At 38.2% G+C, this 22126-nt stretch overlaps 1 protein-coding gene across 1 annotated transcript in view; it reads left to right on the plus strand.

The window, feature by feature from the left end:
- The window catches only part of MYH15 (myosin heavy chain 15), a 139282-nt gene that overhangs the window by 24271 nt on the left and 92885 nt on the right, over positions 1-22126 (plus strand). The window contains exons 11-14 of the mRNA XM_064495687.1: positions 573-711; positions 9779-9897; positions 14402-14551; positions 15136-15306. Coding sequence (XP_064351757.1) covers positions 573-711; positions 9779-9897; positions 14402-14551; positions 15136-15306 — 579 coding nt within the window. The remainder of the gene's footprint in view (positions 1-572; positions 712-9778; positions 9898-14401; positions 14552-15135; positions 15307-22126) is intronic.

Raw genomic sequence — 22126 nt, forward strand, 5'->3', positions numbered from 1 at the left:
GGGTGTGAGAACACACATCTTACCATGTGCAGTGGCTTGTTAGGATGCTGTTCTTTGGTGACATGGTTTTTCTTTTCTTAAACACTTCCTTTTGCCAGTCTTTGAAATGGACTTGCACTGGGATAAAGTTGGGGGAACATATGGGATCCCAGAAATAAGCCACCCTATCAGATATGGTGCTACTTCCTTCTGTAACCATGAAAGGCAAAGTAATGTACCTCGTAGAGCCAGTTAATGGTGGATTGTTGGAAGGGAGAGGAGGGGAGCAAGGCATTGGAGGGAAGTTCTAAAACCACTGGAAATTAAACAAGTCAAGTCATTTGCCTTCCTAATTCTCTTTTAAAGGGATAAGCAGACTGCAGGTGACCAAGTGCCAACAGGGCCGATTTGCACAGCTTTGAACGGAGCTGTTACACATTGCGGCTGTGGCAGTGATCCATCTTCTTCCCTTCTTCCCTTCGGCAGCCCATAGCCCATGGAGCGGAGGGAGGTGTGACACACAGCGGGGGTGAGGCACTCACTGCAGCCATTAGGCAAATGAAGAACTTGGCCATCTGCTTTTCTTTTTACAGCGAGCCTTGGACATCTTGGGCTTTCTTCCTCATGAGAAGCATGGAGCCTATAAACTCACTGGTGCCATCCTGCACTTTGGAAACATGACATTTAAACAGAAACCCAGAGAAGAGCAAGTGGAAGCAGATGGCACAGAAAGTAAGGATTACTTTGAAGATATGGCCATATACTCTCTTCAGATCCCTGACCCCAGGCCTGCTCCCTTTTACTTGTGGTTAACCTCACGTCTTGGTTTTTGGAAAATGTTGAAATTAATCAGCAATCTCCCTTAATTGCTGTTCCTCAAAATGATTCTGTCAACCACTATTCTAATATAGAATCCTCGTATCTCAGACTAAGAAGCATTACTTAATTAATTATTGACAATGCCAGTAAATTTGCTACCTGGGTGATAGAGGCTTGACTAAGACACAGTCTGCCTTCAGCATATAGACTACTGAAAGAAGCAGAGAAAAGAGCAGACAGATTACCATAAGATGTATTGGGTGACATAATGGAGGTGGGAACAAAGATCTTTAGAATTCCAAAGGTGGGGTTTCCACTGCGTTGAAAACACTGTGGCTTCATTTCTCTTTGTTTTTTAATTCACATTCTAAAAATCTATAGTCATGCCTGCTTACCAAAAATATTTACAATGAATGATCTGTCTAGAATGATCATCAAAATAGAAAATCACAATTATGAAAAGAAGGAATCACAGTTGTTATAATTATTTCATTTAACATTAAAATTCCTGGCAACTGAAACAAAAAGGAAGAAAGGACATTCATTCAAATCTTTCAATAATTTTTTTTAACTTTATATTTTCAATTGTGGTAAATATACACCATATAGAGTTTTAACCATTTTTAAGCATACATTTCAGTGGCATTAGATACTTCCACATTGTTCTGCAACTGTCACCGCTGTTCATCTCCAGAACTTTTTCATCATCCAAAACTGAAACTCCGTACCTAAGAACAATGAGCCCCTATTACCCCCTTCCCCTAATCCCTGGAAATCATTATTCTACTTTCTGTCTCTGTGAATTTGACCACTCCAGGTATCCCATACAAGTGGAATCATACAGTATTTGTCCTCTTGTGCCTGGTTTATTTCACTTAGTATAATGTTTTTAAGACATGTTGTAGTATGTGTCAGAATTTAATTCCTCTTTAAGGCTGAATGTTACTCCACTGTATGTATATTCTACTTTCCGTTTATCCATTTATAGACGCTTGAGTTGCTTTCACTTTTCACTATTGTGAGTGATGCTTCTGTGAACACTAGTGTTCAAATATCTGTTCAAGTCTGTGCTTTCAGTTCTTTTGTGTACATACCTGGAAGTGGAATTGCTGAATTAAGCAGATATTCTATGTTTAATTTTTGAGGAACCACCATACTGTTTTCTGTGGTGACTGCACCATTTTACATTCCCACCAGCAATGCACAAGGGTTCTAATTATTCTATATCTTTGTCAGCATTTATTGCTTTTTGGGGTTTTTCTGGTAAAAGCCCTTCTAATAGGTATAAGGTGATATCTCATTGTGGTTTTGATTTGCATTTCCCTAATGATTAGTGGTGTTGAGTATCCTTCATGTGCTTATTGACTATTTGTGTATCTTCTTTGGTGAAATATCTGTTCACATGCTTTGCCCATTTTTGAATTGGATTGGTTGGTTTTTATTGTTTAACAAATAATTTCTGAGACCAATCTGTGCTGGAGACTGTTCTTGGTGCTAGAGATATACCTGTGAACAAGATACCATCCCTGTCTTGACCGTCAAGTGTGGAGACAGACAATATATACATAAGCAGACAAATATGCATGTAGTCATAATGAAAAAATAGGAATCATAGGAGTGAGGGGGTTATTGTTGATAGGGTGGTCCGAAAGTCCCCTTAGAGAAGAAGACACTTGAGCTCAGACAAGAATAAAGTGAGAGAGTGTGCTTTGAAGATAGTGTAAACATCTTGTATATTAACATTAATATACGCTTTCATGGCATCTTGTTGCTTTATTTTTGTCATTGTTTTTTCTTTTTCTTTTCCCACCTTTTGAAGCATGATTTTGTCGATAAAAATAATCAGTAAACAATCTATAATAGGAATAGAAAAGAGTTTTATTTGAGCCAAACTGAGGACTATAACTTGGAAGACAGCCTTTTGGGTAACTCTGAAGAAATTGCTCTGGAGAAGCATGGTTTCGGCATAGTTTTATGTCTTGTCAGAACAAAGGACATCAAATGAGTCGGGCAGATTCCTTCAAGGTTTCAAACAAAAACAGACAGGCATGTACATAGACAATCAGTATGAATGTGGCACCTAGGAAAGGAGTCTTATCATCAAAGGAGTACCAGCATTAGCGTCCAGGGAAGGGAGGCATTTAATCTTTATTTTTAACATGGGCATTCTTTACTTCTGTTCAATGCACCCTTTTCTTTAATAATTAAAGCAGATGTACAATGTATGTTTGATAGGCCACAAACAGGCTGTTTTAGTTTAGCACAAAATTCAGTTTAACTCAGGTACAAGCCAGAACGACCTCCCCATAGTGCAATATGGGAAAATATCTTATATCAGTTTTTTGAATGATTTTTATTATGAAAGCAAGGCATACTTATTAATCAGAAAATACAGATAAGTAAATGAAACGAGTTATCTCATCCCATCTGCCTGGTGGTTCCTCCTTGAGTTCTTAGCTGCAGCACCCTCGCCTTCCCTTCTTCTAACTGCTTTAGGGCTGCAGGCTCAGCCCTTGGAACTTTTCTCTGCTCCTGTCTTCGCTGATCATCTCAAACTCAGCCTATATGGAACCAAACTCTTCATCTTTCTCTGCCCCTGCTGCTAACTCTTCATTTCTCAGTCTTCTTAATAAATGTCAGCTAGATTCTCCCAGGTGCCCTGACTCACATCTACAAGTCATCCTGAACTTTTTCTTTTTGTCTCTACTTTCTTCTTCTTGTCCCTACCTTTAAATATATATAAAACTCACAGCTACCACAATGACCATGTTCACTGCTACCACCCAGCCTGAGCCATCATTTCTTACAGGATGACGGCAGCAGCCCCCTTACTAGTCTCCCTGTCTCCACCCTTGTCCCATTACCATAGTTCTACATATGACAGCCAGCAGTGACCCTTTCAGAGTGTCAGCCAGTCCTTGCCCCTTCCTCTGTCCTAGGCTCACCAATGGCTCCCATCTTACTCAAAATAAGCCCCAAATTGTCATCACAGTCTCCTTGTCTTCCCTGATGTCTCTCTAAATCTCTCTCTAATCCCATCTCCTACTGTGATATTGTGATTTATAATAAGAAATTTATATTTGGTATTTGTCCCAGTTTCTGGCACAGAGCTCTTAAAAGCTTTGGAATGTCCTAAGAGATGAGAGCAATAAAGGTGCCTTTTATATTAATATGGTGACTTTTGGATTGTAGCTAAGGATGGGACTGGTCATCACAAGAACTAACGATGTGATTAGAGAGTTGGAGCTTTCAGTCCCACCCTCAACAGGACAGAGGAGAGAGGCTGGAGATTGAGTTCAATCACTGGTGGCCAATGATTTAATCAAACATGCCTATGTAATGAAACCTCATAAAAACCCAAAGGGACAGAGAGAGCTCCCAGGTGGGTGAACACATGGAGATCTGGGGAGACTGGCATCCTTGGAGAGGGCATGGAAGCTCTGCTCCCCTTCTCCATACCTTGTTCAATGCACCTCTTCCATCTGGCTGCTCCTGAGTGATAGCCTTTATAATAAACTGTTGATCCAGTAAGTAAAATGTTTCTCTGAGTTCTGTGAGCTTCTAGCAAATTGATTGAACCCAAGGAGGGGGTCGTTGGGATCTTTGACCTATATAGCTGGTTGTTCAGGAGCCCAAGTGACAACTTGGACTTTCAATTAGCACCTGAAGTTGGGGGAGCAGTCTTGTGGGACTGAACTCTTAACCTGCGGAATCTGACGCCATCTCCAGGTAGTTAGTGTAAGAATTCAGTTGAATTGTAGAGTGTTCAGCTGGTGTCACAGGATTGCCTGGGGTGTGCTTCTCCTCACTCCCCTCCTCCGCAGCCACCACTGCTGTTGAAATCAGGTGCAGAGCCCCCACCTACCATTTCCCCCTTCTCCCACTCTGCTCCCTCAGCCCACTGGTCTCTTGGTTTTTGGGGGGCATGTGAGCACTCCTGTTGCAGAACTTTTTCACTAACTCTTCCTTCTATCGGCAGCTCTTTTCCTAGGGATCCTCATGGCTTACTCCCTCACTTCATTAAGATGTCTTCTTGGATGTTGCTTTACCCCCAAACCCTTCCTTAATTGCCCCCAATACTTCCCTGTCATTTTGTCCTTACTCTGCATATTTTTCTTTGTGTCATTCATTTATTTATTTTTGTCTGTCCTACCCCCCCCCCCCCCAATTTCCATCAGATATAAACTCCATAAGAACAAGAACCTAGTTCGGTGTGCATTTCTGTATTTCTAGATTTTAATACAATGCCTAACGTTGTATAATAGTAGCATTTACTATAGTAGCAAATAATTATTTGTTGAATGGATCCTGCTTATTCAAAACAATCAAGAACTGTTAATGCCATAGGATATATTTGTTGTGTCTTTTTGTAGTTGAGTGACTTTCTCACTTTGGTCACCAATGTTAGAAGTTAATTATTTTTCTCTTGCCAATTAGCCAGGTTTTGTTTTATACTTAAGTATTAATAAAGTTAACTTTTTGGTAGGTTATTACCTATTTGTATTGTTTCTTTTTTGAATTTTTGTTTCTATCAGCTGATTTTAAAAATTGAGGCACTGGATTTTTCTTATTGATTTCTAAGGGCTCTTAATATATTAAACTTTGGGAATTTTCTCACAGTTGGTCATTTGGGAAGGGATTGGACAGATGAAGGAGCAGGACAGATGGAGAAGTGGGTGGAAAGGGGATGGGCCTCAAACTTAAGGGGGCATCCTTGCATTTACCTCTTTCTTAAATTCCAGCCCCACATATCTGACTTGCTACTGCATGTTCTCTGGTGTCCTAAATTCTGCATGGCTGAAACTCAGCACATCATCTTCTCCCCCTGTGAATATGAACATTCTATTCATATTCACGATACTGCTCTTCTCTCTGCTCCTCAGGCTGGAAACCTCTTAGTCATGTTTCTCCGTCTCTCTTTTTCCCTTTCCTATCACTAGTTTCGACTTTCAGTGCCTTGTACTCTGGCATCCCACTGTGGGTTCACTTTCTCTGTAATCTTCTCACTCTGGTCTGTTTTGCAAACTTCCACAAAATTAACTGTCCTGAAGCCAGACTCTAGTTAAGTCATTTCTCTGCTAAAAGCCCCTTTAATGTTTTTCCATTATTTAACTAATACCTAACAGTGGCATCAGATGTCTCCTGCAAACATAAATCACCCCCTCTTCTATTTCTCTCACTCCCTGTCTTCATGGTCCGATCCGAATCTTTGAGCATCGCTGCAGAGACTCGCTCACCTCTGGGCCTTTAAGTCATGCTGTTCTCTGTTTCAGAAATGCATGTTCTCCCCTATTTATCTATCAAAGCCCTTCTCATCCTTCAAGGCCCAGATCAAATGCTATTTTTTTCTTGAAATCTTCCCTGGTCATGCAATCCAGAAGGGATCTCTCTCTCTTTCAAACTTTCATGATACTCCATTTGTCACTTCTAGGCAGTTGTCTCATTGGCTTGCCTTTTTTCCCCCATGTTTTAGATACTTTCACGGATTATAAACTTGATGTCAAGGATTTTTGTCTTGTTTATCTATCTTCTTACTACAGCATCTAGTACCAGGCTTTGCACATAGCAAGTGCTCAGAAAATCTGTTCAATAGATTAAGGAAACATGAACAGCTCAGAAACCATATTATAACCCTCCATCAAAGACTATTTGAAGGTCATTTTTAAAACTCCTTTTTCACATTAGCCAGACTGTGATTTGACAAAACTATCTCTTCCCTTCTTTATATCTTGTCATTTACAGTTGGGGCACTAGACTGGACTTTGTTTTTCTCTATCTCCCACCTGTTTTGAGGTGAAGTCAAACTTGATTCTTTCCATCTTCTTCTAAATGAACTTAACAAACCTGGAGACCACTCTCTAGAGAGTAGTTCTCAAACTTGCTGCACATCCAAATCACTTGGGGAGTTTCAGATTTCTGAGGCTCAGGCCTCACCCAGACCAAAGGTAACCAACCTCTGACAGTGGATGCAGACATCAGTGTTTGTTTTTACAACTTGCCAGGTGACCCCAGTGTGCAGCCAAGGCCCCTCTATGAAGGACTGTTCTCAGACCTTCATGTGTATCCGAATCACCTGGTGAACATGCTAGAAATAGGCCCAGACCTTAATATGCTGCAGTGAGCTAGCCCTTTCTTCCTTTATAAGCTCTCCAGGCTGTTCTGATCCACACTAACCTGTGAGAACCCCTCTAGCTAAACCTCTCTCAGGTAAGATTATACAACCAAGCAAAAGTCCATGGACGCCCTAGGGAATGATGTTTATTGGTGGGAATGTAATAAAGCCTCTTTGGGAACACATCAGGTCATGTGATGAAAATATGTTTATAGATAATGCTGTATTCACGATAGCATTTCCTGAATGTCGGAAGGACGTTTGTTTATAGTTTTAAACTATTTTGGTCTTGGCTGTTGGCTTTTAGTGCAAATGAAGTAATTTTTTTTTGGAACATTATGACTACTAGTGTTTTCTGTAAAAAAATTTTTAAAAAAAGGAAAACATGTTATATATGTTGTACACCTGCGGGGTAAAATCCAAGGCACACTCTTCCTTTGTCTGCAGACCCTTGACTATCTCAGGAGTGAGTGAGAAATAATTTTGCAATGTTGGATGCTATTTCTGTTAGAGCTTAAGGTGGGATACTGTACAGAGAATTTGGGTTTCCTTTGTTCATGGATAAAAATAGACTCAAAGGACTGTCATCAACACTGGAACAAGGTTGTATGAAATTGAGACTATTATTACCTGCATTGTCCAGCTGAATGCTTCCAAAGCATAGAAAACTGAACTCTCATCTTTTTTCCCTAGACAGATACTGTGGAATTGTTTCTTTTCACATTATTGGTTACTGTCCATCTTCACTCAGGTTCATCAGGCATGTTACATTTCTCCCTTTCTTTGGAATATTTTCATTTGGGGTTAGATGCTCTTTAAAGTCTCTTCTAGTTCAAAAAGTCTGTGATCCTGACCCACTTGGCTTCTCAACTTGAAATAATCAGGATTTTGTCTCCTAACATGGCATTCTTAGCGGGGATAACTCAGCATAAGACAGGCATGTCTGCTCCACTTTTGATTTTTCCATTTATGTTCCTAAACAGGCTTTGCATTTTGAAAGGTTTCATAGCAACTGAGTACCTCGGCATTACCGCTGACATGGAGTAGGTGCACCGCTTGTAGGAGCGTGTGTACAATACATATTGATTTTAGTTAACAAGTTAATCAAGCATTTCAAGCTTTTTAAGCCTTTATAAAAATTTTAAAGGCCACAAAAAGGAAATGGATATTATTAATATAAATGACATATAGCTCTCTAATTGTGTATTGTTTTTACTTTATTCTTGATTTGTGGTTATTGCTCAGGAAATTTTTTACTTCTTAGTGAACTAAGGAAAGACTGCATTTCCTTCTCTTCTGAGACATTGTTTTACAGAGTGACTACATCAGATATACTAGCATATCTCTGGATTCATTTAAAATGGAAGACAACAGAGAGGTTTTAGTTGAGCAAAATATTCCTTTTGTCTGATAACTGAAAAAATCTGCGATTTGAAATGTGCTTATAACTTTTTGCCTGTGGCATTCTTTTGTGTCATTGTCATTTTTTAACACCTGATGTGATACGTGCCTATTTACCTTTCCTTCTGATAACACTCGCTATTCTTCCTTTCTTTCCTTAGAAAATAGAAGTACTGTGTTATGAATGTACAGTTGTGTGGGTTGTAAGTACTCTTGTTAGGAAGCAAAGAGCACTGTGGAGCAGAGACTGCAGAGGAAAAGGGAAGGTTTTTGACAGATACTGGACAAGTGTTCTGGCTTCTGTTAATTGGTGGTTGTCTTGAATTATCGAATTACACGGTCAAGTTCCTGTTTCATTTTTCATTGAAAGGATCTACACATATATATGTAGAAGAGGGAAATAGGCAACTAATAAAAAATGAGATTTTTCATGTCCTTCAGATAAACAGTTCTTTTCAGAAGAGGGCCAATATCAAGAAATAGATTATTTTTAAAAATTGAGCTATAATTTACATATTGTAAAATTTACCCTTTTAAAATATACAGTTCAGTGAGTTTGAGCATATTCATAAGGTTGTGTGACCATCGCCACTATCAAATTCCAGAAATTTCATTTCTCTAAAAAGAAATCCTGTACCCAATAGTAGTTACTCCCCATTCCCTTCTCTCCTAGCCCCCGGCATCTACAAATCTACTTTCTGTCTCTGTGGATTTGCCCCTTCTGGACAGTTCATACAAATAACATCATACAATATATGGCCTTTGTGTCTGGCTTCTTTTACTTACTCGAATGTTCTCAAACCTTGTCCGTGTTGCAGCCTGCATCAATACTGCATTCCTTTTTATGGCTAAAAAATCTTCCATTGTATTAATATACCACATTGTGTTTATCCATTCATCAGTTGATGGACATTTGTGTGTTTTTTATTTCTTGACCATTATAAATTATGCCACCAGGAACATTTGTGGACAATTTTTTTGTGTGTGTGGGAACATATGTTTTTATTTCACTTGGGTATATACCTAGGAGTGGAATTTCTGGATCCTAGAGTAACGCTGTTTAACTTTGGAGTAGCTGCCAAATTATTATGGTTTTCCATAGTGACTGTACCATTTACAGTCTAGCAGTGTCTGAAGGTTCCAATTTCTCCACATCTTCACCAACACCCATTATTGTCTGTCATTCAGATTATAGCCATTTTCATGGGTGCGAAGTAGCATTTCATTGTGGTTTTGATTTGGATTTCCAAGAAATAGCTTTTAAACATTTAGGATTCATGCATTTATTTCAAAACTACAACCTACTTTGCTACAACTAAACACGCCATCCTTTCATCTTCTGCGTAGTCTATTTGGCTATGGTGGAATGAATTTTAGAAGTGTTTTCCTTCCTCTGTTCCCCTCTCCTCCTTTTCTTCTCTTTTTCTCTCTCCCTCCTTCCTTCCCTTCTTCTTTTCTTCTGACCAGATGCTGACAAAGCTGCTTTCCTCATGGGCATTAACTCCTCTGAGTTGGTGAAGGGCTTGATCCATCCGAGAATCAGAGTTGGTAATGAATATGTTACTAGAAGTCAAAATGTAGAACAGGTAAGATATCTCCAGAGCATTACGATTCTATAATCTTGTAATAATTGTACACATAGTGTATTTTTTTATTTTTGAACTTCTGATGATGTCTGCAATCAGAGCTTCGATGAAAAAGTGCTGAAGAGTTACTGTGATGACTATTCAGAATGTTTTCATCAGTGACACACACTACAGTAAATGTTCTTGTGTTAAGAGTCTTTCCAGTGTGAAATATACCATTTTGATAGTTTTCCCTTAGGTAACAAGTTTCATAGCAGATTCAGGCAAGTCCTTTACTTGTAGTAATTAACCTCTTTGTTGTTTAGGTAAGAATCTTCTAAAGCTATTGGTTCCTGACATGAAGAAAATTGGTCAATTGACATCTATTATCTATTTGGAATATTGACTTTTTTAGGCTATCCGACACATTCCTTAAGAAGAGTTTTCAGAACATATGCTGATGTTAACATTTGAATGGAGGGGGAAAATGAGAACAGAAATGAGAGATGGAAGGTCATATAGGTTTTGTTCAGTAGCCAGGAGAATGTTTTAATGATAGAATAATGAGTGCTCTGAGGATTGCTAATCCTGAGGCTTTGCAGTAAATATTCCCAGGGTTGCCAGGTAATGAGACCACTTAAGTATGCTAGTGCATTTCAAAATAATAATTTATATCTGTAGTATGTTAGTCAGTATGAGATAGGCCATGCTTCAGTGACACATACACACTAAAATCTCAGTGACAATAAAATAGGGATTTATTTGTTACTCATTCCAAGTCCAATACAGATGGGACTGCCTTCTTTAATTTTGCACTTAGGCCATCTGGAACACATGGTCTCCAATGTTGCTGTGCAGGGAAAAATATAATTTGTGCAGAATGTACACCCACCTTAACTGCTTGGGGCTAGAAGTGATACTACTCTTGCTAATATTCTATTGGTGAGAATTAGTCATATTATCTTCCTCGCTATAGGGGGGTTGAGAAATGTATTCTTTCTGGAGAAAGGAAGTGTTTGATCACATATATATATGTAAAGTATTCACAGGTATTATCTCCTTCTGTTCTTATAAGGCTAATAGGGCAAGTATACTTAACTTAGGCTTTTTCCAGGTGAGAAAACTGAGGATTGGGGAACATAAGTAACATTCCAAAGAACACAGAGCTAGTGTTCAGGTGACACTCACATTGTCTTACTCTGTATATACACCTTAAATCTGCAAAAGAGAGACAAATGTGTAAATTTGTGATAGAAGACAGTTATTTTGACTACAGTGAACTCTATTTTGGTATTTTAAGGCATCTGGTGTGACGGTGTTGTTTAAAGCATCTCAACAACTAATCATAATGAATTTCCTAGCTGACCTTACTCTATAAATCAATAATTCAACCTCTACCATAATACCAATTATACTGGAACAATTTGTTTACATGTTTATCCTCCAGGGTAACCTGAGCTTCTTGAGGTCATGGATTGTGTCTAATTCATCTCATACCCCAGCATCTAGTACAGTGCCCTGCAAGCAGAAGACTCTCCATACATGTTAAACTAAATATTGAGTGATGCTCAGCAGGACAAGTAGTTGGGCTATTTCTTGGTAGTGAGGTTAGAGGTGTTTGGCAGTTTCCTGCCTTTTAAGACATTCACCACCACATCCATGCATGATATGCTATGATTATAGAACAAAGACTTGCTCTGTGTAAAACTAATGAGCCCATAGGAGGACTGAAATCAAACCTTCGTCTCTTTAATATTGTGCTCTCAGGGACTGAGTTACCACACCAGCCTTTACTATAATGGAACCAGTGAAGCAAGCTAATACATTATTATTCAACAATAAAGGAAGAAACACCCTCGTCCTCCATCCTCTCCACCCTCTCCCCGCTCCCCACCAGCCCCTTGCTCGTGAGTTCTCTCTCTCTCTCTTTTCCTCTCTCTCCTGAAGATAGAGTAAGAAAGCACACTGTAAGGCCTTTCTTTTCTTAGGAATTTTACTGCCTTTACTGAGACAATTGTCACTGCTAAGAATAGAAATGTATATACTCTGTTGATGACAAGCAAAAGATGACAAAAACTCTTGTGGTGTTAACACTCTGTACACAATTTCATTGTAGCTCCAATGCTAACTAACTCTGGGACCTTGGTCAAATGCTCCATCTCTCTGAGTACCCCAGTGAAAGAGGCTGAATTCTTCTGTATGTCTCAGTGGAGGGGTGATTGGCTTCTAAAAGGGATAATCCTTTGGATATGAAAGTGTCCCACACATTGTAGGAGGTTTTGCTTTCCTGCTCCCATGTGCTAAATGCCAGCATTGATCTCAGTCACTACGATGATGGGAAAATGCCTACCCTTTTTCCAAATGCCCTCCTCCCTTGGGGGAGGTACCATCCGGAGTTGAAAGCCCCTAGACGTGATGATCAGGCACTAAGTTTCTTCAGGTCTAGTATTTTATGATTCCATGAGAGTTCTAGCCATGCCTATTAGAAGTAAGTTATTTTACTTTAAAAAGCTCAATAATGGTAAAAACAATAATTATAATCAGTAACCACTGAATTCTCACTAGGGATGCTGTGTCTGCTCTGTGCTTTGTATGGATATCTCGTTCAATCTGACACAAGCCTGCAAAGTTGATCTTATTTATATTTCCATTTTATAGTTAAAGACAGTGAACCTTAGAAAGATTAACTACTCAAGGTAACACGGATAGTAAATACTGGAGCGAGGATGAGGAAGTGATAAAAGTGGACAGGGGATGGGAAGAGCAGAACTAACAGTTACTGGATTCTAAGTGCCAAATATTCTGCTGTGGATATTTACATCCTCTGTCTCATTAAATCACTCCCAACGACCATGACACACACATATTTTAATATTGTTATTTCACATATGTAAAAGGCAGGGATCAAAGTGCTTAAAAATATGGTTATTTGACTCCATTTCTTTTTGGTTTTGTTTTTCCTGTTATATACTGTTGGCCCCCAGTAATCAGTCTTCTGTGAGGTTATTTTAAGAAGAGCTCAGACATGGGTCCATGTAGTCCCTGAAAAGTGGATGTGTCAAATGTTCTGCCTCATTCCTCCTTCACTGGACAGAAAATAATGAAAATGATTAAGTGGTGAGCAGTATATTGGATTATTGCTTTTATTAATTTAGCAGACATCATACCATCCATTTCTTCCTCTGCTACAGTTTCAGGCTTTCTTCCCGTTTCTTAGCTACTCCCCATCCCTGGCCAAAGGGGTCCTCTCCCACTGACACCTCTTGAGTATTTGGGGAATTAAAAAGGGGTGAGCAAGTTAGTCATGTTTTTTTAAACTTTCAAAGTGACTGCTGTGGACAGAGAGTGATTTCCTCGGTGCTCCGGAGGATAAAAATCATTCTTGGTGCTTTATTCACGCGGGTGTGCTCTTGACTCCAATAATAAAAAACTGTGATGCCAGCCAGCTTATGGATTGCTGTGGAAATGACTCAAGATAACTGATCAAGGAGTAGGTGACTCATAACTAAATCACCACCAGACACCGACTGGCTCCTGCTGCGTGTGCTCTCCTGGGCAGCTGAAGGATGGATGCGATAGGCCTATTTTAACTGTTAAGCCGTTGGAGCACATTCTGCTTCCAGGCTTGGAGACTGTCCAGCTGAAATTCACTCCTGCTTGGAGTCTTACGAAACCTGATATTATGTAGGCAGTGCCTTTGCATCATGGCGGCAGGATCTGCATTTGTACAGCTCTCCCCAGGAGGTTACAGAGAGAGCCTTTGCCACACACCTCCAGGGAGGGGAAATGCAGCCCGAGTTTTACAGTAGGAGAATCTGAGTCAGAACGATGCACTAAATTGCCATTCTCCCTCCATGGAGTTGAGAGCTGCTCTGGGAACTAATGTTATCATGAGAGGGGAAGCTGAGGCTGGAAAAAACCTTCAAGCGCATAATTCAAGTGAAGAGACTGCAGCCCAGAGAGGTTAGGTCACTTGTCAAGGCTTATACAATTTATTAGAAACAGCAGCGGTAGGACAGACTAGGAACCCCAGGTTCCTAACCTACTCTCCCAGTATTTTTCAAACTTTATGGTGAGCAGGAATCACAGGGGTTTGTGTTAGGGACAAGATGCTGAATGATGGCATCTTTAACAGGCTCTCAGGAGATGCTGATGCTGCAGGTCTTAGGACCACACTTTGAACAGCAAGGCTTTAGAACATGTTGCCACCCTACCGTAGGATGCTTGGTCCCTTAGTAATAGGAACATGAGTTCTCTCACAAGATCATTGGGTAGGGAGGTACCAGGCCAGCTCACCTCTCTTCCCCTACCTCTGTTCCCCTCTCCTCCTCTCTCCTTCTTTTCTCACTCTCCTCCCTTCCTGCTTCTTTTTTCTGTCTTTTCATTGTATTCAGCATTCAGCTAGAACCACAGAAAGGGATAAATATATCCTGGTTTTACTAGAAGGTGGTTGCTGATAGAGAACACCCAGGATCAAAATGAACACTGCTGTCAGATGAAGGAGTGCTTTCAATGTGATTTCCAGGTGACCTATGCTGTTGGTGCCTTGTCTAAGTCAATCTATGAGAGGATGTTTAAGTGGCTGGTGGCACGTATCAACAGGGCCCTGGATGCCAAGCAGTCAAGGCAGTTCTTCATTGGCATTCTTGACATCACTGGCTTTGAGATGCTTGATGTAAGTATATCTAGTTACAAGGGGATAAGAATATGTGAATTGAATGTCAGAAAATGTAGTCAAAGCATGAGATTCATTCTGTGCAAATCTTAAGATCTACTTTGGTTAGAAAAAAACCTATTATTAATACTAACAAATAACAATGATTATTATAATTAATTGTATTAAGAAATTAATTCAGCCTTAAATAAAGGTAAATAGAGATCAAGACATCTTTTATGATTTTGAATTTTAATATCATGATATTACTTTGCTGTCATAATCCTTCATTTGCAGGTTTATATGAAAAAGGTAAGAATTTAATTGAGTGGTTTTTACTTAGTGGGTCTATTTGCCAATTTTTGACAGTGGCTATGGTTTTCTCTTTATGTTTTTCCAAGTGGATCTCAATTTTATTTTTCTACTGAGGTATATTCGATAATTTAAAAATGTGTATATTTAAATTGCACAGCTTGATGATTTGGTACACATATACATTGTGAAATACCACAATCAAGGTAATTAACATATCTGTCACCTCAAATAGTTACCATTTTCTCAATTTTATTTTTATCTCTTCTTCCTACCTAATCACAACTTTGAAGTATAACAGCCTTGAACAACTTTGTATTAATTTTACCAATGAAAAATTACAACAGTTCTTTAATCAGCGCATGTTGGTATTGGAGCAAGAAGAATATAGGAAAGAAGGCATTGACTGGGTGGCCATTGACTTTGGCCTGGATTTGCAAGCCTGCATAGATCTCATTGAGAAGGTAACGTGTGCTTCTCTCCTCATCCGTTTTTGTTGAAGGGGAATTGTCCTTGCCTGCCATGTTGATCCCTGTCAAGACCCAGGCTCTGTCAAGTGGATGGGAAACAGGGCAGGAGAGTGGTGCACATTTTCTCTGAATGGTTTTTCTGCGCGGCATGCGTAGCATCCTAACTAAGCTCTCACGTCAGTTACCCTCCTCCATCATCTCTAACTCACGCTGTCGCTGCGCGTGTGCTGCTTACGCACGGCCTCGGCTGTTAATGCGTGAGGAAGCTTGTCGAGATTAAAAATGGTCATGCTCTTGACTGGGAAAACACAGAGCTGAAAATATGAACACTGTAGGGCCTGGCTCATTAACATAAGGTGAATGAGTAGACCCAGAGCAGCCTAACGAAATCTGGCAAATTAGCATGCAAACAAACAACTGCCCTAAATCCTCAAGGCCACTACCTTGCAGGATGTAGTTTGTTCATTTAATTGGACAAGTACCAGTTAGTTTAAGTAATTTATGACAATACTCCATGGCTTATTAGTAAATTAGCTGCAGTGTATGGTTTCTGAATTCAATGATGTTCCTGCACACTGAAATCTTTTCATGTGCTCTGGGAAAGATTAACCGGATTTGCTGGGAGAAATCAGTATGGTTTTCTCTGTGGCTTTGTTCAAGGGAGCAGCTCCATGCCCCTAGTGTCTTGCTATAACTGTGGATTGCAGTGAATTCTGGACACAGGTCTGGGAAGCCACCCTTTGCTGTCACATTTGATTCTCAGCCGCCTTGTCAGGAAGGGGTTACGGTGACTGGCCTCTCACTGTCCTTTGTGGGGCCCAGATTTTATCAATCACTGTCCCATCAATTTTATTTGTTCGACTTTAGATGAAACTACATCTTCCTTGAAAATAGCCATAATTCCTAATGGGAGTGGACATCACATTGATTTTCTTTGTCTTATAACCTGTGAACTTCCTGCGGGGAGGACAGACTGATTGAAAAAATGATGATAATGAACCAACTTGTGAGCTGATTAAAAATAATGATAATAATGACCCAATCATAATCTGGTAAATGTTGGATGACATTGTTAAAGCTACAGTTTTCTAATTAGAAATGAAACAAAAGAACTGGAGCTCCTTACAGGGACAGATTTAATTTTGGGCAATTGTCAGCTGCAATGGCTACTTACTCTAACAATGGCAAGATATTGTTTTCAGGCAGGAAAGTGAGATGCAGACATTATTCAGATCCTGAGAAGTCTGTGAATGTTATTAATGATTTGTAGTTGATGTGAAGTCTTGTTTATGATAATCAAAGTTATTCTAAATAAGACACTAGCAACATGAATGTAATTTCCTGTTGTACTGTCTATTGATATGATAAAATGAGAAAAAAAAATGACCAGATGATAGAAGGAAAAGACAAGTTTTTGGTTTTCTATGAGTGATTTCAAAGATGTTGAGGTCAGGCAAATGCAGAACACCAAAACCTTTCTTGAAATGATTCTATATGTTGAAAAGATCATTGCGTTTGCTCAGGCTATGTGAAGAAAATTTGTAGTAAATATTAATGGTCAAACTTACTCCTTGAAACAGAATGCATCATGGGAAGTTTTCAAAATTCAAAAGAACTAAAATACATCAGTACATATAAAATGTCTCATAGAATGGATCTGCGTGTATATATAAGGAAAAGAGAGATTTTCAGACATAAAAATTTTGTTTTATTACTGTATATAAAACAGATACACAAGAAGGTCCTACTGTATAGCACAGGGAGCTATGTTCAGTTTCTCATAATAAGCTATAATTTAAAAAATCTGAAAAAAATATATGTATGTGTGTATGTGTGTGTATATATATATATATAACAGAATCTCTTTGCTGTACAACTGAAACTAACATTGTAAATCAAAATCAATTACACTTAAGTAAAAAATAAAATTTAAAAATATTCTCATGTTTTTATGTTTACAAAAAAGTTTATATCAAGCTAAAAAATGTATTTCAACACCAACTTTGTTGATTTGGTCTTCAAGTGTACAATGACCTCCTTCTATATATATGCAGTGAACAAATCTATTATAGGATTAGCTCACACTTATCTAATTACTGGAAATATTCTAGCTTGTTTAGAACTTGAGCATCAATAATTTACATATTAAAGTATTAAATATGATTACATATTTATGATTTTATATAGGTATTGGTAAAGAAATTATTCTTACTATTTTTTAAACAAATACATCCAAAATTATATATTTGAAAGCTGTTGCCCCTTCAGTGTAGTCACCTTGGGAGGCTACCTCCTTATTTGAATAATTCAGCCCTTTTGGAAAAAGCCCCTCATAAGATGGGGATTGGGAGAAATTTTTAGATTTTTTACTATTTTTGAAAGAAAAGTAACTTCAATACTAATCATCTTAACTGTTTTTGAGTCCAACTGTATTACCTAGCTTGGTCACATTTTTTGCTTTATTTGTCTGACTTGGCCTGAATAAACTTGTGATTGTTTCTATATGGCATTACATGGTCAGACAACAGGAACTTTCCATGCGCCAATAGCCAAAGGAGTCAGATATCACACTGGAGGTTCTAAAATATTTTAAAGCCTTTTTAATTTGATTAATACCCTTTTATTTATTTGATAATAATTTTGGAGTTCTTTCCACAGCCATGCATCTATATACGTCATTATTTTAAGGCTACCAGCTGCATAATATTCACTCTATTAACATGATTTTATTAACCAGCCTCTTGTTAATGGGCATTTAGTATCCTTCCAAAATTCTGGCATTGTAAACCATGATACAATGAACATCTTTGTATGTATCTTTATGCACATATTAGAATAGGATAATATAAATTCTCCAAAGGGAAATTAAATTTCTGGACCAAAAGGGAGAACGTACACATATATTTAATATGTTTACATATTTAGATTTGTATCTAGTATATTGTGGAGCTCTTTCCAACCACATTCTAATAAGAATGTCCCAGTATATACTTCCCTTAACAAAATTAGATATTATCAGTCTTTTTCATCTTTGTCCTGCTAATGTCAAAATTGATTCATTTTTTAAACATTTTTTATTGATTTATAATCATTTTACAATGTTGTATCAAATTCCAGTGTTCAGAACAATTTTTCAGTTATTCATGGACATATACACACTCATTGTCACATTTTTTTCTTTGTGAGTTATCATAACATTTTGTGTATATTTCCCTGTGCTATACAGTGTAGTCTATTCTACAATTTTGAAATCCCAGTCTATCCCTTCCCACCCTCCACCCCCCGGTAACCACAAGTCTGTATTCTCTGTCTGTGAGTCTACTTCTGTCCTGTATTTACGCTTTGTTTTTGTTTGTTTGTTTGTTTTTGTTTTTGTTTTTTAGATTCCACATGTGAGCGATCTCATATGGTATTTTTCTTTCTCTTTCTGGCTTACTTCACTTAGAATGACATTCTCCAGGAGCATCCATGTTGCTGCAAATGGCATTATGTTGTCGGTTTTTATGGCTGAGTAGTATTCCATTGTATAAATATATCACATCTTCTTCATCCAGTCACCTGTTGATGGACATTTAGGCTGTTTCCATGTTTTGGCTATTGTAAATAGTGCTGCTATGAACATTGGGGTGCAGGTGTCATCCTGAAGTAGATTTCCTTCTGGATACAAGCCCAGGAGTGGGATTCCTGGGTCATATGGTAAGTCTATTCCTAGTCTTTTGAGGAATCTCCACACTGTTTTCCATAGTGGCTGCACCAGACTGCATTCTCACCAGCAGTGTAGGAGGGTTCCCCTTTCTCCACAGCCTCTCCAGCATTTGTCATTTGTGGATTTTTGAATGACGGCCATTCTGACTGGTGTGAGGTGATACCTCATTGTAGTTTTGATTTGCATTTCTCTGATAATTAGTGATATTGAGCATTTTTTCATGTGCTTTTTGATCATTTGTATGTCTTCCTTGGAGAATTGCTTGTTTAGGTCTTCTGCCCATTTTTGGATTGGGTTGTTTATTTTTTTCTTATTGAGTCGTATGAGCTGCTTATATATTCTGGAGATCAAGCCTTTGTCGGTTTCACTTGCAAAAATTTTCTCCCATTCCATAGGTTTTCTTCTTGTTTTATTTCTGGTTTCCTTTGCTGTGCAGAAGCTTGTAAGTTTCATTAGGTCCCATTTGTTTATTCTTGCTTTTATTTCTTCTAGGAGAAAATTTTTTAAATGTATGTCAGATAATGTTTTGCCTATGTTTTCCTCTAGGAGGTTTATTGTATCTTGTCTTATGTTTAAGTCTTTAATCCATTTTGAGTTGATTTTTGTGTATGGTGTAAGGGAGTGTTCTAGCTTCATTGTTTTACATGCTGCTGTCCAGTTTTCCCAACACCATTTGCTGAAGAGACTGTCTTTATTCCATTGTATATTCTTGCCTCCTTTGTCAAAGATGAGTTGACCAAAAGTTTGTGGGTTCATTTCTGGGCTCTCTATTCTGTTCCATTGGTCTATATGTCTGTTTTGGTACCAATACCATGCTGTCTTGATGACTGTAGCTCTATAGTATTGTCTGAAGTCTGGGAGAGTTATTCCTCCAGCCTCTTTCTTTCTCTTCAGTAATGCTTTGGCAATTCTAGGTCTTTGATGGTTCCATATAAATTTTATTATGATTTGTTCTAGTTCTGTGAAATATGTCCTGGGTAATTGGATAGGGATTGCATTAAATCTGTAGATTGCCTTGGGCAGTGTGACCATTTTAACAATATTGATTCTTCCAATCCAAGAGCATGGAATATCTTTCCATTTTTTAAAGTCTTCTTTAATTTCCTTCATCAATGGTTTATAGTTTTCTGTGTATAATTCTTTCACCTCCTTGGTTAGATTTATTCTAACCAAGGTATTTTATTACTTTGGGTGCTATTTTAAAGGGGATTGTTTCTTTACTTTCTTCTTCTGTTGATTTATCGTTAGTGTAAAGAAATGCAACTGATTTTTGAACGTTAATTTTGTAACCTGCTACCTTGCTGAATTCTTCAATCAGCTCTGGTAGCTTTTGTGTGGACCTTTTAGGGTTTTCTATATATAGTAACATGTCATCAGCATATAATGACACTTTTACCTCTTCTTTTCCAATTTGGGTCCCTTTTATTTCTTTCTCTTGCCTGACTGCTGTGGCTAGGACTTCCAGGACTATGTTGAATAGGAGTGGTGATAGTGGGCATCCTTGTCTTGTCCCAGATTTTAGTGGGAAGCTTTTGAGTTTTTCACCGTTGAGTACTATGCTGGCTGTAGGTTTGTCATATATAGCTTTTATTATGTTGAGATATGTTCCCTCTATACCCACTTTGGCGAGAGTTTTTACCATAAATGGGTGTTGAATTTTATCAAATGCTTTTTCTGCATCGATTGAGATGATCATGTGGTTTTTGTCCTTTCTCTTGTTGATGTGATGTATTACACTGATTGATTTGCGTATGTTGAACCAGCCTTGTGTCCCTGGGATGAACCCCACTTGGTCATGATGTATAATCTTTTTTATGTGTTGTTGGATTGTATTTGCCAAAATTTTGGTGAGGATTTTGGCGTCTATGTTCATCAGTGATATTGGCCTATAATTCTCTTTTTTTTGTAGTGTCTTTGCCTGGTTTTGGTATCAGGGTGATGGTGGCTTCATAGAATGAGTTTGGGAGTATTCCCTCCTTTTCAATCGTCTGGAAGAGTTTGAGAAGGACTGGTATGAGTTCTTCTTTGTATGTTTGGTAGAATTCCCCGGTGAAGCCGTCCGGTCCTGGACTTTTATTTGTAGGGAGGTTTTTAATTGCTATTTCTATTTCCTTTCTAGTGATCGGATTGTTCAAGTGTTCAGATTCTTCTTGATTCAGTTTTGGTGGACAGTATGTTTCCAGAAACTTGTCCATCTCCTCTAGGTTATCCAGTTTGGTTCCATACAGTTTTTCATAATATTCTCATATGATATTCTGTATTTCTATTTTGTTTGTTGTAATTTCTCCATTTTCCTTTCTTATTTTGCTAATTTGTGCTCTCTCTTTTTTCTTCTTTGTGAGTTTGGCCAGAGGTTTGTCAATTTTATTTACTTTTTCAAAAAACCAGCTTTTGGTTTGGTTGATTTTTTCTATGGTCTTGTTTTAATCTCTATTGTATTTAATTCCCCTCTGATCTTTATTATTTCCTTCCTTCTGCTGCTTTTTGGGGCTTTTTGTTCTTCTTTTTCTAATTCATTCAGGTGGTGGGTTAAATTGTTTATTTGAGATTGTTCTTCTTTTTTGAGGAAGGCCTGTATCACTATAAACTTCCCTCTTAGCACTGCCTTTGCTGTGTCCCATAGGTTTTGAGTGGTTGTGCTTTCATTCTCATTTGTCTCAAGGTATTTTTTAATTTCAGCTTTGATTTCCTCATTGATCCATTGTTTTTTCAATAACATATTGTTTAATCTCCATGCTTTCCTCTTTTTCTCCTTTGTTTCTCTGTTGTTGATTTCCAGTTTCATGGCATTGTGGTCAGTAAAGATGCTTGAGATAATTTCTATCTTCTTAAAATTGTTGAGGTTTCTTTTGTGCCCAAGTACATGATCGATCCTGGAAAATGTTCCATGTGCACTTGAAAAGAATGTATATCCTATTTTTGGGGGGTGTAATGCTCTGAAAATATCCACCAAATCTAGTTTTTCTATTGTAGTATTTAATTTCTCTGTTGCCTTGTTTATTTTCTGTCTGGAAGATCTGTCTAGTGATGTTAATGCAGTGTTAAAATCTCCAACTATGATTGTATTCCCATCAATATCCCCCTTTATCTCTGTTAGTAATTCTTGTA

This window comes from Camelus dromedarius, chromosome 2, assembly GCF_036321535.1.
Source record: "Camelus dromedarius isolate mCamDro1 chromosome 2, mCamDro1.pat, whole genome shotgun sequence".
NCBI lineage: Eukaryota > Metazoa > Chordata > Mammalia > Artiodactyla > Camelidae > Camelus > Camelus dromedarius.